The following is a 14,547-nucleotide window of genomic DNA, read 5'->3' on the forward strand; positions in this document are numbered from 1 at the left end:
GATGCAACTAAAGTTGCATAAGTTTTCTTTGAGTGCATGTGAAACAGCCATGTAATCCCCTGTCTAGTTTGGCTCCTTTCAAATAAATACCCTCCAAATAGCGTGTCAGTTGGTTATGTCTGTTGTTTAAAGAGCATCACACAAATGAATTTGAGTGGAAAAATCTATCATTGGGTCTCTACCAAGTTTTATTTTTCTATTTGGTATATTACCAACTTTGCTAATAAAATGCTTTCCAGTTTCCAAAGCATTTCAGACACATTATCTCATTTGTTCTAGACAGCCTCTGAGGTAGACAGGGCAGAATAGAAAATTGAGAGTAAGAGGATAACAATTCCCCCAGTCAAACAGGGGGAACCAGCCTGGGTAATGGCTGATTCAGCTTTAAATTTTCAAGCAGTAAGAGTGGAACAAAGTGGTTAAAAATTGCTCAGAAGTCAAATTTCTTGGTTTCAAATTCTGGCTTCAACATTTATAGGTTGAGGTAACATATCTTTTTTAAGTCTCAGGTTTCTTATCTGTGAAATGGGGATGATGAAAATAATACTGATTTCATAAACTTTTCATATGGATTAAATGAAATAATGTACGTTAGGCACCTGGTATTACTAGGGTGGCCCATCAAAGTGTGTCAAGGTCATAGAACTTGGCTTCTGGTACTGCCAGAAACATGCTGCTCAAGCTATGAGCCAGGGCTGGCAGACGGCCTGAGCTGCCCCTGCAGAAGATATGCTGAGCAGTATACCTCGAAGGTAATTTACTTTTCTTTTCTTGCTATGTTGCTCAAGCTGGTCTGAACCCCTGGGCTCAAGTGAACCTCCTGCCTCAGTCTCCCAAGGAGCTGGCACTACAGGCATATGCCACTACACCCAGCTAAACAAATCTTATGTTAATTTCCACATAACTGTGCTAGATGTTTTTTGTGCTATCTCATTTGGTCTTCATAAAAATCTTTGAATGCATGCATTACGATATACCCATTCTATGGATCAAAAAACAGGATCAGAGAACTTTATGTAGTACATGGGTGAGGACTGCAGCCCAGACTTCCCTACTATGCAGCCCATGCTATATTGCCTCTCAACTGCATGTATCGTAAATCTCACACAATGAGGCTGAATTAGAATAACAACACTGATTATTGCTATAGCTAATATTTACCGAACACCTATTGTTCCCCATTCCCAGTAGTCTAGGTATTTCCCTCTATTGATGCCTGTGACAAGTGTTACCATTTTAAGAGGTTTGACAATTGATAAAAGCATGCTGCTTTCCCTGTTACTGCTACTCCTAGCAGCCACGTTGCACTGTTGCAGTACTGAGCACTTTCAGAGGGCAGCACACCTTATCTGAGCCTTGCAACAGCCCTTGAAGCCAGGCATTAGCATTAGCTCTATTTTATAGATAAGGATACTAAGCTATAAAGATGCTCATTTTTTAATTGACCAGGGACTCCAATGTTGGGGAGACACTCTCTGGAGACAGTTTTTGCCTTTCCTTCTATTAGTTTCTACTTTCCCCTGTCCTCAGAATGCAGAAGGTAGCCAGAGAGTCCAGGAATCCCACATGGGTTGGGAGTCTGGCTTTGTAGGACAAAGCCTCTGGTCCAGCCCCCTTTTCCCACCAAAGAAGCATGGATATGCCCCCTACTTCACTACCCCCTCCTTCTAGAGAACATATCAGATCCTACTATTCCAGCACCCCCCCACACACACACTTAAACAGCAACCAGGTCATGGTAGGGCATGTGATGGTATTATGTATTTGAGCACTTAATTATATTCTGTCCAATAAACACTGTTGACTGAGTTTTTTCAAACAGACCTAGGTTCCAATCATACCTTCACTAATGCTAGCTATGTAATGGTAGGCAGCTTATTTAACCTCCACGAGTTTTGGTCTCCTCGTCTGTAAAACAACAATAATTATACCATTCATGAAACTTTTTTTTTTACATATTTTTTAGTTGTAGGTGGACACAATACCTTTATTTTAGATTTATGTGGTGCTGAGGATCAAACCCAGGGCCTCGAGCATGCTAGGTGGGTGATCTACCACAGAGCCACAACCCCAACCCCTCAGGAGACAGTTTTGGTGACATGAGACACAGATGGAAAATGCTGGCAGCACAAAAACATGGGGAAAATGTTGAGGTTGGGTGAAGTGGCAATGCCTATACTTTCAGCTACTTGGGTTTTTTGGTGGGGTGGTACACCAGGAATTGAACTCAGGGACACTTACCACTGAGCCACATCTCCAGCCTTTTTTTTGCATTTTATTTAGAGACAGGGTCTCACTGAGTTGCTTAGTGCCTGGCCATTGCCGAGGCTGACTTTGAACTTGTGATCCTCCTGCCTCAGCTTCCCAAGCAGCTGGGATTAGAGGTATGTGCCACCACGCAGGTGCTTCCAGCAACTTGGGAGGCTGAGGTAGAAAGATTGCTTAAGCCCAGGAGTTCAAGATCAGCCTGAGTGGGGCACTGGGGATATGTCTCAGTGGTAGAGCACTTGCCTAGCACACACAAGGCTCCAGGTTCAATCCTCAGCCCTTCAAATATAAAAACAAACCAGCCTGGGCAACATGAGACCCCATCTCAAACAACAAAATATTAGTTTTCTTTCTGACCTAGGGGGTAAGTTGTATGACATCTGAGGCACAAATTAAACTTCCTGTAATAAATATACAGCTATGTTGAATAAAGACAATAAATTTATCTTAGCTTTAAAAATGCTTATTTGGTATCATGCAGGAAATTTTGAACATATAATTCAATAGCAGATTCTTAAAACTCTTATAATACTGTACTGGCTCAATTTTTCCTTTAAAAGTAACTACCACTGTAGTACAATGTTTGTACAGATAGCAACTATGGTCTGAATAACAAACTAAGAGGCCATGAGGGAAACAATTTGGGGAAGAGCTACCACAGATCCATACCCCCACAAGGTAGGGACAGCACATGTGAACAAATCTAGAACCAATCTGATAAACCTATAGCAAAAAGCACATTCTTTAATCCAGAAAATTCCAATGCTTAGAACTTTTTCTAAAGAGACAATTCAGCAGCTGGGCAAGGTGGCATAGGTCTGTAATCCCAGTGTTTCAGGAAAACTGAAGCAGGAGGATCACAAGTTCAAAACCAGCCTCAGCAAAAAGCGAGATTCTAAGTGACTCAGTGAGACCCTGTCTCTAAATAAAATACAAAATAGGGCTGGGGATGTGGCTCAGTCTATAAGTGCCCCTAAATTCCTGGTGAGAGAGAGAGAATTCAATAAATGAGTTCAGATGTATGCACAAAGATGTTCAATGCTGCATTACAAAACCAAAAAATTAGAAATATCCTAACTAGCTAAATCAAAAGAATACCATGTTAGCCTTCAATATGAATGTGACTAATCTATAGGTATGGATATAGGATGACAAATGTGACATTAAGTGAATACAGTACATGTAAAACAGCCTAAATATGATACAATTTTTTTTTTGGTGGTGCTAGGGATTGAAACCAGGGCCTTGTGCATGTGAGGCAAGCACTCTAGCAACTGAGCTATATCCCCAGCCCATGATGCAATTTTTATAAGAATATATACAATGTGTACATATTTATAAAAATACAACAAAGACGTCTGGAAAGATGTTTACCAAAATGTTAATAGTTAGTATCTATGGGTAGTAATTTTTACCTTCTTTATATTCCTTGTATTGCTTGAATTTTCTATATAAGAATGCATGTATTTTTATAATCAGGAAAAAGGAACATTTTATTTTGGGAAAAATCAATCTCTTTATGATGTGAGCCACTTTTGTTCATATACCTCTTTCCACTTTACTTCAGTGCCATGATCTCATTTCCTCTCAGCTACAAAAGTCTAGAGGGCAAACTGTCCATTCTGCTCCAACTAAACTGTGGCCTCCTGTCTGGTCAGAGGTCAGAATACCAAAGAACTGCTAGAAAGAACTGCTACGTTCTTTCTAAAACAGATTTTTTACTCCAGACAGAACAGAAGAGAAGAACATTACAGCTGTGACATTCCAGTTCCCTCCCACTGCTTTTCAAGCAGAGCCTCTGTATAAAGAGTTTTATGCACAAACTACCTACTCATTAATGGATAAGGAATTAGGGATAGGAGAGCTAATTCAGGGTCAACTTCTCTTTAAAACAATCCTTTGGGGCACCTATTGTCTTGTTCAGGGTTTTATGTGTGTGTGTGTGTGTGTGTGTGTGTGTGTGTGTGTGTCTGTCTGTCTGTCTGTCTATATCTGCATTCTAACTCACAAAATACTTTGAATCTCGTATTATGGTTCCACTGATAATATGACTTTGCTAAAGTGTTATTAACAAGTCCATTGGTTTCCACTTTCCCCTCTCCAACTTCAGTCACCAGAAAAAATAAGATGTTATAAAAAGATACAATGCCATGAAAACAAACATTGGACTGAAAACAGGAAATAATGTAGGGATATTTGTTTCTTGCTCTAAATGTGCTACCAAGGCTTAAGATCACTCTTTACCTGCTTTATGTAGCGTAACTGAGACTCAGCAATTCCATGAATGAAAGATTCCGGTGAAGAGACCTTTGCGTTTCCATCACTGGCCTGTTGGGCTGAAGTGCCCCACAGCATTTCACGGACAGATGGAGGGTTGAGGTCTATGTGAAAATCAGCTGAAATCTTACAATTGTTCTTTACATCAAATAAGGCAAGATTGATAAAAAAGGGTTCAACCTGGGAACAAAAACAGTTACATTTTAAAACTAAGATTTTGGGGGGTAGTAAAAGTGGGGAAGAGACACAAATTATAAGATAATTTTTTTTATTCCCCAAATTTCTCTAATTTCAGTTCCTTTCTGAAATCAACATTTAGGTAAAATTGCCTTATGGCTTATCTGCATGAAGAGCATTCTAAAATAACAGGCTTTATCAAATTTTAACTTTTGTCAGGTATAAATAATTCCACAAGTTTTAAATTTGGAAAAGATGAGTAGAAATCAAAAGCTACATTCTAAACAACTATTATTCCATGAATAATATTTAATTCCATACACATTTCATGAAACTACCCCCAAAATAATGCTGATATCATAGAGTAGAAATAAATCTTCCCTTTTGTTTTGTTATAACTTACTAGACTATACATTTCATAAGAGTTAGTATCAGTCAACATCAAATTACTTCACTAAAGCTTTGTCCTATCAGCAATTTTGGAAGACACGATTCCTCTCTACAGATGGCATTTGAAAGCTGGTCACAAAGAGAAATTTCATGCCAGATGGCATAAAGATTAACTCTTTACATGCAGAAAAGTGTTCTGGTACATTTCAGCCACTTTGTGAGATAATCAATCATCACTGTTGATATATTTTTAGAAGTAGAAACCAAAAATAAAGATGAACATCAAACACAGTCTCTTTGAAGATTTTATATTTAATTGCAAGTATTTCTGAACCACAAAAATGATCCATGACACCTAATAATTAGAATTTTCTCTGCAGACCAAAATTATTCTTGTTGTATAAAATAGTAAGTGAGTCTTGCAGACTGCACAGCATCTGTATCCCATGACTTTGGAGATATTTATTCATTGCTTTAAACCAATTTCACAGAAGAAATTGTGTTTCCTAATAGAATTCCCAAATTTGAGGATGGTGAAGGATCTGGGGACATGTCACTCTTGAATGTCAAGAGCTCTCCCTCTCTCTGTTTTTCTGAGTAGGTAAGAGTTTCACAAATCCTTTCAATATGAGAATATATCCATATTTTGAGAAAAGAGATATATGAAATTCTTACATGTCAAATTTATCATAATGTGTAGCAGTGGAATTTTTACACAGTAAATTAGTCTTCAGTTTTAAAAAAGAAAGACATTTCTTTAATATGCTGGTTCAAAGGAAGTAGAAGGAAAAGTCATACATACATTTGTGGGTGGTCCTTTTGTGTTGTCTCCAATTTGACCCAAGATATTGAAAGTTAAATCATGGCAATTTACCAGGAAACGCTTGTTACACTTTTCTTCAAATGGCTTTATGTCAGGTTCAATTCCTGAAAAGTCCAACCTCTATGAAACAGATATTATGAGTCATTTTCTAAAAGATGGGTTTCATACAAATATAGATTGATATAGATTCAGATTAAATAATAAAAGTGGCAGAATCTAACACTTCTCTATCCATTTTTCCCCCCACCCCCTATGGTAAATAAAGCTTTTTTAAAATTTTTATTGTAAACGAATGGGATACATGTTGTTTCTCTGGTTGAAACTTTTAAAAGCTTTTTTTCAATCAACAACACTTTGTGAAGCTCTTACATTAAGGTTCAAACACTGATGGCAAAATCCTAGAGGTAGATGATGAGATTCTGATCTAAGGCAATGGACAAGTCTCCTCTCACACTTGACATCATCTCCTATCATTTTGCACCCCACAGTCTGTTCTAACCACACTGACTTCCTTGGTTATTTTTCTAGAACACCAAGTGCACTCCCACCCCAGGGCCTTTGCATTTGTTGTCCTGTAAGGAAACTTCTCCCCCAAGATAGCTGCATGGCTTGTTCCCTCATGCCATTGAGGTCTCCAGTCAATTGACACTTCCAGACAGAGCTTTCCTAACTCATGATAGAAAACTGCACACTCCCTTAAGGTCTATGCTCTCTTTCTGTGATTTATCTAACATTATTTTTATTTTTACATAGTTGTAAATAAACACTGAGATCAGATTGTAACAAAGCTGGGGGATGTACCCTGGCTTGCCACAGAGAAATATTTTTTAAATTATTGGTATTTCAAAATGTAAACAAGTTTAAAATAAAAGATACCAGGAGTCAAGGATCTCCTCTCAGTAGGGGAGGAATCTGTCCCTCCTTAAGGAAACTCCTAGAAACCTTCTCAGCTCACAAGGCTCAGTCAGTCTAAGTCCATCTGTCCCCTATGAATGAACAGACTTATATTTTATTCACAAATGGGAAGAAAGGTGCAGATTGTGGGACAACTTACTATACTTTCAGTAAGGCTATAGATATGGTGGGCGGGAAATGACTGGGTGAATTTGAGCAGGGTATGTTGCCAGTACAAAAAACTCAAGCCAAGAAACACAAGAATTTTTCTCAATTACTTAACTATTCCAAGCCAAAACAGGCATTGTGCCTAAAGAATCTTGGATAATTATAACTATTCTAACCTAACTTGGATCACCATCAAAATCCACCTTAAAAGGCCTAATAAATAATGTTGATACCTAAAAGCAAGATTTTTTTTCCTCCCAGGCCTATTTATCTATGAAAGGAATACAAATATGTGGGACTAGACAGCTCCCTCTTGAACACTTATCTATCTGTAGAACCAGCAGAGGCAAGTCATTGCCATGGAGATCAATTCTAATTTCTGCCCATTTATCTGCTCTCCTTTCTGTCTTACTCAGACAGTGGAATGTGAAGAGAAACTGGCCAACGTACCCCAGCCCCCAAATCCTTCCCCTTCTGAGACCTGTGAGTGCAAATGTTGATGAGACATATGGCCTTCCCTGGTAGATCAAAGTTTGAGCCATACCCTTCAGTCAGCTAGCTTTTCTTGATTCTCTAAGATAACTAGTAAAAAACATGTCTTTCCATGCTCAATCGTGGTTAAGAGAGAAGGCTGAAATTATGGGATGGCTCTTCACTTAGAAAAGGTACTTGACACATACAACCACATGGGTTACTCTGTGGCAAGACTGCCTTCTACAATCAACAATAAATTCAGTATTTTTTTGCTTGAAGCTTCAATCATAATTGTGAATTTTTCTCCGACAGTAGCTCACTGATAAACAACTCAAACATAAAATCAGTTTGGTTTCATGACCACAAAAACACTACACCACAAATTTTTAAAGATACAAGATTTAGTTTCAACCACAGTCAATTGACTCCTTTGTATAAAACAAGAGAGCCTGACATGTCCAATTAGAGCCCAATCATTGAGTGGAAATCAAAGGCTCAGACACACTTAGAACAAGGAAATTTTTGAATGAATATCCTAGAAATGACATTCCTAGGGCCTACTATACTCTTATTTTTAAAAAAATCAGATAACTAACAATAAAGTAATATAATACTGCCATAAGGGGGAAATTAAATATTTTTAAAATCAATTTCCCTCAACTTTTTCATGTAATATTTTTATTAAGAAAAATGTCTGCATTATTTATAGGCTATATACTTTCTCCATTTCAACCCAAATAAAAACTTTAATTAGAAAACTAGATGAAGCAACAATAAAATCAGTTTTCCCCAAACTATTTAATATTTTCATGTTATTTTTCACTGTGGAAAAATTTTAATGCTTATATACTACTTTTCTATTTCAAACAAAATCAAACTAATTAAAAATCTCATAGAGAAAAATACAAAAGAAAACAACAAAAATTCACCCCAAGTAATTTCATATTCTCATGAAGCACTTTTTATTACAAAAACCATTCATAATACTTAAATACTATAGACTTTTTCCATTTAAACAAATCAAAGATTTAATTAGAAAATGTTGTGAAATTAAATATTTATATGTGATAAATATAAATATTTTAAAATATTTTTTAGTTGTAGATGGATACAATAATTTTATTTTATTTTATTATTTTTTTATGTGGTGCTGAGGATCAAACCCAGTGCCTCACATGTGCTAGGCAATTGCTCTACCACTGGGCTACAGCTCCAGCCCAAATATAAATATCTTAACCCAAAAATTTCCTAATTCTCATGAATGAGGCTAAACTACACAAAAACCTGCACTGTCCTGCTCCACCCTCTACTTAAAATTTGATTAAGTCAGACAAGAAAATTACCCCAATTTTATGTGTCCACATCAAATGTGAAAAATAAATTGTTTCATTTGATTTGGTATTCTCTATACTGTAGGTATTCACCACCACAAGATCACAATTCTAGGGCTGAGGAGATAGCTCAGTTGTTAAAGTGCTTGCCTTGCATGCACAAGGCCCTGGGTTCAGTCCCCAGCACCCCCTCCCCCCAAAAAAAGATCATGATTCCACTTAATGAGTTAAAAGAGCACTGAAATCATCTTTTAAGGGTTGTTAATTTATCCACGTTGAAGAACAAGGCGAAGTGAAAAGAATTTGGAAACTGAGAAATACATAAATATTTGCAATATGTGAAAGTCCTCTTGAGCTAAGAATCTGTTGTTAAGCTACATGTTCAAAGTGAACAAGACAAACATAAAACAATGTCCATTCACCACTGGCAGTGGGGGAGAAGCAACAATTTAATCATTTCAAAGATGTTGTTTATCTGAATAAGCAACAATTCTGGGACTCTTTAAAGAAATATATCAATAATACCTGAACCTCCGAATCAAAAGAAAAGAGATTCTGTCTTCCATCTCCTCTACTGAGTTTGTTTAGCTGTTCTGTTTCTCTTCCATACTAAAATTTAAAAATATTCACGTAATATTAGTTCATATCCTTCAAAATAGTACTAAATGCCATTTAAACATGTAGTTTATATGATACTTGCAAACTGATACAGCTCAAAAATATTCCATTCTTACTTTTCATTCAATTAAGATGACTAAGGTATGATTGCTTGGCTGGGGAGAAATTTATCACCATCACTGTGACCCACAATTAGTTACAGATCTGATTCTTTTACTTTCTATGAGCTTCTCCTTAATACCAACAATATTGTTCATCCACAGTCAGCATAAAAAATAAATCTAAGACACTTTGAATGCAAAATAGAAATAAACAAATGAGAAATCATTTTACATATCTACAATGTTAGCCATGAAATATTATATACAATTGTGATTGTATTACCTTAGCAAACATAATGGTCTGTACAATCAGGGTGACAAAGCTTAAGAGAGGACACAATTATATTCTACAAAACCACAGAAAGCTATGATCAAGGGATCAAGAGAATGCTCCTAAACTTTGAGAAACGGTTTTGAAGTTTAAGAGATTTAAATTACAAGAAAGAAACTTTGAAAATTGTTTAAATCAGGACTCAAGGAAGAATAAGTAAAAAAATACACACAGGGTTGACAAGATTTAAATGTTTAAATGGGTCCTAGCTTTCTTTATTATTATTATTATTATTATTATTATTATTATTATTATTATTATTATCATTACTAATGATACTAGGGATTAAACACAGGGGTACTTTACCATTGAGCTACAGCCTCAGCCCTTTTTTTGTTTTTTTTTTAAAGAAAAGGTCTTACTAAATTACCTAGGCTGGCCTTGATCATGTGACCTCCTGCCTGAGCTTCCTAAATCACTGAGGTTACAGGTGTGTGCCACCAAGCACAACCTAACTTTCTATTTTATTATACATAGAGTCCACAGAGTAAAATCTGTGTGTGCATGTGAAATATGTGTGTATATATGTATATATGTATGCATAATAATCACCTCTATAATCTAAAACTAGTCTATTTCAAACTCCAAAAAAAGAGAGTAAATAAAAAATAATAACAAAAGTGATGTGTTAGGTCAGGCACAGTGGCACATGCCTGTAATCCCAGCAACTCAGGAGATCGAGGTAGGAGGATCACAAGTTCCAGGCCAGTCTCAGCCTCTAGTGAGGTCCTGTCTCAAAATTAAAAATTAAAAGGGCTAGGGATGAGGCTTAATAGTTAAGCACCCCTGGGTTCAATCCCAGGTACCCAAAAAATGTGTTAACAAAAATCTTGATCTGATGAAATTATTCACAGAAATACATAACTATAAAGACTATATAATTTTCATATGAAATGAAAACATATAATTTATTAGATTAAATATCTTTAGCATGATGTATATCATTAACCCCTTGAAAGAAGAATATTTTAGGAATGACATAGAGTAATCAAATTGAAAACAAAATAGTAGAGTCAAAAAAAGCTGGAAGTCCTTCCTGTTGTCTAGAAAAAAATAAGATTTTTCCAAACTGTCAGGTGACACTTATAAAACCATCTTTAGCAGTGCAACTTTCTTTTACAATCTCTACCTGTTTCACCAATTTGCTGTGATATTTAACTTGGAAATGATATTGTCAAATGGAATCCAGTTTAAAACTTTAATAGCTAATCTTGTATTGTCTCAGTTGAAGGCAAGTTGCCATAAGGAAGATATACCTTCATCAGTTCCGGATGCATGCTTCTTTCCAAACTGGCCATGATGTTCTCAGCTTTTCCTTGGCTGCTAGTTTCATCATCTGCAAATTCATTAAAAGCAGATGTTCCAAACCATACAGACCATTACTAATCACCTAAGAGAAATATCCTATCTCTCCCAACCCATCCTCTCCTACTAGATTTATTGCAAAGAATTTTGATTATGAAAGCATAGGGAAAACTTTAATGGACTTTTGAAAATCTGCCATGAATTTCTTATCCATTTTAGTCTGGTTATATTTCATGTGTCAGAACCTATGCAGCTACAACTCTTTAAAAAGTCTATCAACTTCTATAGTCACTTTTAATGAAGAAGCAGGTCAATCTTCAAGATTAGGAGTTCCATATTCAGCCTACACAAAGGACATTCCCATGGATTAAAGACAAGGGCTATACCTCAATAATGAATCATTTAAAAATTCTGACCTTGTGATGTTTCTACTGTCTCCTTTTTCTCTTGCACTAAACTGTCAGTATTGATCTGAATAATCTTTTTCAAAGTTATCAACCATTCCTCCATTTCCTGCTCAGTTTCAGCAGCCAGATAATGGCTATACTTATCTAACATCTTGAGTTCAAAAGCATGACGGCGCATTTTGGGACACTAGAGGGGTAAAAAAAGAAAACATGCATTCAGTTAGTTTTAGCTGCCCTTTTAGGTTTCGTTTTTATTTATTTTTATACACATGCATCAATAAGTTCATGAAATAATTGCTTCTTTCAACAAGGAATACACACTCCCAGACAATGAATGACTATTATCCAAACATTATCTGTTTTGTTCCCTCTGGGGACTAAGCACAGTGGTATATGCACAAAATTGGCATAAATTATGACTTGTTGAAAAAATATTATCACTGAAGGCCTTTTTGGCATGCTTCACATTTAGAAAATTAAACTACCACCATAAAAACAAGCAAACATTTTACTCCCTGCTTAAAGTTTTCCTTGCATATTTATAATTTTCAAAATTAGCTCTTAAAAATTAAAGCTTAAACGTGACTTAAAATAAATATGGTACTTATTTTAGATCACACCATAAAGTGCAACACACTTAATTCATTTCAGCATGCATAATGTCAAATGTATCATAATAGTAGTGCAAAAGAAGACCACAGTTGGCTCAAGTTAAATTGTGACTCTCAATAAAATATATGGAAGTAGCCTATGCTGAATACTAGTAAACAAGGAAAATAAAAGCCTCCTCTTTTCCTCAAATATAAAGACATGCTCTTTTACTTTACCACCTTCCCTGTTATGACAAAAGAAATGGCACATTCCTCCCACCCAAATGCCTCAGTATTCAAGAGAGGCTTATGAGTCAATAATTCTCCACTGCAAGGTCATTATTCAAAAAGGAACCAATAAAGTTCCTCCTTCTCATCTTCAAAGCACAGAAAAAGATGAAATTAAACTGTTCTAGCAAGTCATACTGATTTATATATTTGAAAATATTTGGAAGGGAGAATCATAAATAGATAATTGTTGGAGCACTACAAAGAAAGGTCAATTTAGACTAGGACCAATTGAGAAAATCCAGAAATTGTGCCTTTTTTCCTTCAGTTAAATAATAAAGCTACTATTAAATATTTTAAAAACACCTTTAGACTGAGGATATATAGCTTAGTGGTAGAGAACTTATCTAGCATGCTCAAGGCAGGTCCTGGGTTCCATCCCCAGCACCACACACGAAAACCAAAAGCAAAAAGAAATAAACACCTACTATTTATGAAGATGTTTATACTTTTAAAAAGTGTTTCTTTGAATCTTTATTTTATTCTTTCAGTTGTTGATGGACCTTTATTTTATTTATTTATTTATATGTGGTGCTGAGGATCACACCCAGTGCCTCACACATCACACATGCTAGGCAAGCACTCTACCACTGAGCTACAGTCCCAGATCCCATTTTAGTTTTGAAAATTAAGGTTCAGGTAAACCAAGGACATTGAACTGACATCTCCTCCCTCCTAATCAGCTCAGTGCTCCCTGTAGTCCTGGCTCTGTTATAATGGCTCCTCTTGTTCAGTTAAAATTCCTATTAGGATAATCTCTCTGCCCTCTATTCCCCACCCTGTCTTTGTCTATGCCTCCTTAGTAATTCAAATCAACAAACATTTGCTAAGTCCCTCTGGTGTGCCTGGCCCTATTAATTATTATAGAAGAAAGAGAAGCAAGTAAGACATAGTCCTTGTAATACAAAAAGGAACATTCAGAATGGGTTTCAAATTAAGAGTGGGATTCATTTTAACAATACAGGAAAAACTAAAGTGGTACCATAGAGGAGGTGGAGTCTAGTTTTGTCTGGTGGGCACAAGAGCGAGGAAGGAAAGAGAAAACATTTCACAGCACAAGTGGTATTCAAGCTGAGCCTCAAAAGATAAAGCTGAAGCTAGAACAGAAGGGAAATGTATCTGGTAAGAAGAGAAAAAAATGTAAGGAAAGCCACATATACATGCCACTCCACAGAGTGCACAGCCTGGTGTGACCGAACTCAGACTATATAAGAGGATACAGGGAAGATGAGGTTAGATAACAGGGTAGGGACAGATAGCTGTGGGCCTTAAATATCATGCTAAGAGCTTTAGATCTCCCTTTGTTAGAGAGTAAATCAAGAGCCAAAAGTTTTTGAGAAGACAAATCAAGGACCATATCTATGTCTCAGGAAGATGGGACTGGAGCAGGACAATAAAACTGGAGGCAAAAAGGCAAGACTCTATGCCACAGGATACAAGGCAGACCAGACACAGGGCAGTGCAAACTGAAAAAAGAAATTCAAGAGGCACTTTGGAGACAGACTCAAAAGGACTTCATCAACTTCGAAATGAGAAAGAGTAGGGCACTGAAGAGGATTCTCAGGTTTCTAGCATGGGTGTTTTGATACGTGGATATACCATTAACCAAGAGGGAAAAAATGCAGAGTTCTTAATAGCTCATCAATAATGCTCTTTAAAAAAAGAAAAAGACAGATTACCTGGTTAGCCTTACCTGAACAACATCAATGCAGGCATCCAGGTAGATGCAACCTTTAGATTCTTTTGAATTTTTCTCATCTTTATAGGAATTAAGAATATATGAACCATCAGGAAGTTGAGTCAAATAAAAATACCGTCTCTTGAATACCTATATGGAAAAACATATAGCAATGATACACTTGTTACACACATTGCACTTGACCAGGTCTTTGAACTAAAATCCTTAAAGGGCTTGCTAGCCATTGTATCTGTACAATCATCAGACAACCCTGAGAACTTATTAAGAATTACCTTTATCGTTTTTGGCGGGGGAGTACTGGGGATTGAAACCAGAGGCTCTTTACCACTGAACTACATCCCCAAACTTTATTATTATTATTATTATTTTTTGAGGCAGGGTCTTCCTAAGTTGCCAAAGGCTGGCC

The 14,547-nt window shown here is 36.4% G+C and overlaps 1 protein-coding gene across 2 annotated transcripts in view; it reads right to left on the reverse strand.

Moving 5' to 3' along the window:
• The window catches only part of DOCK11 (dedicator of cytokinesis 11), a 184,681-nt gene that overhangs the window by 106,609 nt on the left and 63,525 nt on the right, over window positions 1-14,547 (reverse strand). For both annotated transcript variants that reach the window (XM_079123323.1, XM_079123324.1), the window contains exons 7-12: window positions 14,136-14,270; window positions 11,574-11,751; window positions 11,109-11,188; window positions 9,328-9,411; window positions 5,915-6,055; window positions 4,513-4,725 (exon numbers count right to left, since the gene is read on the reverse strand). In XM_079123323.1, coding sequence (XP_078979449.1) covers window positions 4,513-4,725; window positions 5,915-6,055; window positions 9,328-9,411; window positions 11,109-11,188; window positions 11,574-11,751; window positions 14,136-14,270 — 831 coding nt within the window. The remainder of the gene's footprint in view (window positions 1-4,512; window positions 4,726-5,914; window positions 6,056-9,327; window positions 9,412-11,108; window positions 11,189-11,573; window positions 11,752-14,135; window positions 14,271-14,547) is intronic.

This window comes from Sciurus vulgaris (genome assembly GCF_902686455.1).
Source record: "Sciurus vulgaris genome assembly, chromosome: X".
Taxonomy (NCBI): Eukaryota; Metazoa; Chordata; class Mammalia; order Rodentia; family Sciuridae; genus Sciurus; species Sciurus vulgaris.